This window comes from Aphanomyces astaci (assembly GCF_000520075.1).
Source record: "Aphanomyces astaci strain APO3 unplaced genomic scaffold supercont1.16, whole genome shotgun sequence".
Lineage (NCBI taxonomy): Eukaryota > Oomycota > Saprolegniomycetes > Saprolegniales > Verrucalvaceae > Aphanomyces > Aphanomyces astaci.
In genome coordinates, this window is record NW_009798279.1 from 103,147 (window position 1) to 105,668 (window position 2,522).

General features: G+C 53.8%; 2 protein-coding genes across 2 annotated transcripts in view; both read right to left on the reverse strand.

Annotated features, from left to right (window-relative positions):
* The window catches only part of H257_07547 (hypothetical protein), a gene marked incomplete at both ends in the record, with an annotated part of 3,868 nt that extends 2,227 nt beyond the window's left edge, over positions 1-1,641 (reverse strand). The window contains one exon of the mRNA XM_009833110.1: positions 14-1,641. Within this exon, the coding sequence (XP_009831412.1) occupies positions 14-1,641 (1,628 nt within the window). The remainder of the gene's footprint in view (positions 1-13) is intronic.
* Positions 1,642-2,350: 709 nt separating this feature from the next.
* Positions 2,351-2,522, reverse strand: part of H257_07548 (hypothetical protein) — a gene marked incomplete at both ends in the record, with an annotated part of 3,952 nt that continues 3,780 nt past the window's right edge. Inside the window, one exon of the mRNA XM_009833111.1 lies at positions 2,351-2,463. Within this exon, the coding sequence (XP_009831413.1) occupies positions 2,351-2,463 (113 nt within the window). The remainder of the gene's footprint in view (positions 2,464-2,522) is intronic.

Genomic DNA, 2,522 nt, shown 5'->3' on the forward strand with positions numbered 1-2,522 from the left:
GTGCTGGATCCACGCTTCTTGGTTCACATACGCCACGCGTCCAGTTACGAGTCGACTTCCGCTGACTTGGTGGATTTCTCCCAGGAGCGCGCTGATGAGGCTGGACTTGCCGCTACCGACGGGCCCCACTACGATCGTGAGGGTGTTGGGGGCGATGGTCAGCGAGATGTCCTTCAACGTCATTGGTCCTTCGTTCTCGCTGGCCTCTTGTCTACCACTGGGGTCGATGTTCCAGCTGAAGTTTGCATGTTGCATCTGGACTGTGGCTTCGATGGGGGTGGTTTGAAGTGGAGAGCCCACACTAAGGACGACTTCGTTGAGTGACATAAACTTGCCAATTCGAATACAAGACGCGACGGCTTCGGAGACACCCATGACGGAGCTGGAGAAAACGCTGCACGGCATTCGGGCCACGTTCATGTAGGCCAAGGTCGTGAACGCCACAGAAGTGGTGAGTTGGTAGCCTTGGGCGACGTACACGGCCAAGCAAAGGGCCAACGACAGCACGGGTGCAATGCTGAGGACGATCGTGTTGAGCACTCGATGGTACTGATACGACCGCAGCAACCGCAACTCGTCGGAACGGATGGCGTCGATGCGACGCTCCAAGTAACTTTCCCACGCGTACAGTTTGACCACCCGAACGCCCTGAAGGACTTCGCTCGTGAGCTTCACGCGCTCGGCTTGCACTGTCAAGACCTGGCGGCGGACTTCGCCCACGGCTTTGGACGAGATGAAGCCCCAGTATAGCACTAGAGCCATGGACATCCCCCCTACTAGCCCCACGACTGGCCCCATCGCGATCCCCACGAGAACGAAAAGGACAACCAGGGTCAGCGGGGCCATCAACACCCACGGCCCCCCCAAGTACCCTTGATATACACGTTCGGAGTCCACGCTCGACAGCGTGACGATTTCTCCAGACGACATGGCACGCTTCGCTCCCACCGACAGATGGAGGGTCTTTAGATACACGCAATCCATGACGATAGATTTGGCGTTCACACCCAAGTTGGAGGTCAAGAACTGGCCATAATCTTGCAAAGTCACGGAAAGAAACGACAACACAGTCAAGAGAGTTGCCAACACATACCCTGACGAGATCCCCATCGGCGTGTGGACGGGCTGGTTGTCGGCGAAGGGGGAGGCTTGCAGGAACTCCAAGAGGAACTTGATCACAACGGGCTGTAGAAGCGACAAGGCAGAGCAGAACCCGTACAAGGCCGTGGTCCACAGCGTTTTAAACTGCAGCGTCCGCCACAGCGCCCGCGTGTAGTTTGGATGTGTTTGGGAGCGGACTTCATGTCCCCAATGTGACTGGAACGTTTGATTTAAGTGCGCAGCAGTGTCTTGCGGGCACAGCTGCCACACGTCTTGTTCTTGTAACGGTCTCTTTGCCCCGAGATGGATCAGAGGATCCATCCATAGCATTGTCAGGAGACTGAACCAATTCGCGGCCCCCATTGGATTGGGCAGGTTGCGCCATGCTGAAGTATCATGCACCAACCTTTTTGGAGAGTCCAAGGTCGCGTACTCGCCAACACCGAGTTCTTGTAGGCGGGACCGCTTCATTGCGACCATGGGGGAAGGTTCGACCGCCTGGGGAGGAGTCTGCAGGATTGGAAATGCCACCATCATCATGGTGGATCTATTCACCAGTAAAAAAGAACCCTACTTCCAATCTTGACGTTTTGCAAACAATTAATATTGCTGGTGTCTGGGGGACGTTACACTAGCTTGCCCCACGATGACGACAAACTGTCCTCATCAGAGAAGGTTATGAACCGACGCCACTCACGATGCGCAACGTGGACGGACAAAGCATTTCAGAATTGCTGCTGTCCAGTCATCGGATAGTATTCGAATGCACTGTACTTGGTAGTCTTGTCATGCACGTTATTGGCAGAATCAAACGTTTCTTCAGCTAAAGGCCTTGGCTGCAGTATTGAAAGCAAGTCCAATGTCGTGCTTGTATAGCTACCCTGAATCTATCTCATATTTAGAGTCGTCATTGACGAGATTCCAACAATGGACCGATGCAGCAATCCCCCCATAATGTTACCCAGCAAATGCAACCCCGACGAGAAATACAGTACATATAGTCGTAAGATTACGTGAAGTTAACGTTACTGTATTGACTTTGCAAATACCCCTCAACGCGTGCTGACCACTGCCTGTGTTGCGCTGAACACTGATGGTTCAGCATAAAGGACTGAGTCACATAACGCAAGTATATACTGTATAGCTCACCCATTCTCTTTAGTGCATTGCCAGTCGTAAACGCCAGCAATATGGTACATAGATGGGCATTGCATTCTAAGGCTTATTGCATGTTTGCATAGAGTAGAATCTACAAGGCACCCGACTGGCCCAACCGGGCATGCGACGCCAACTGCGCGAACGGTCCCCCGTCGGTGGCCAAGAGGGCGAGGGGGGCGTCGTACTCCACCACTCGGCCTTGATCTAACACTAAAATGCGGTCGCTGTCCAGGATCGTGTCGAGGCGGTGGGCGATCACGAGC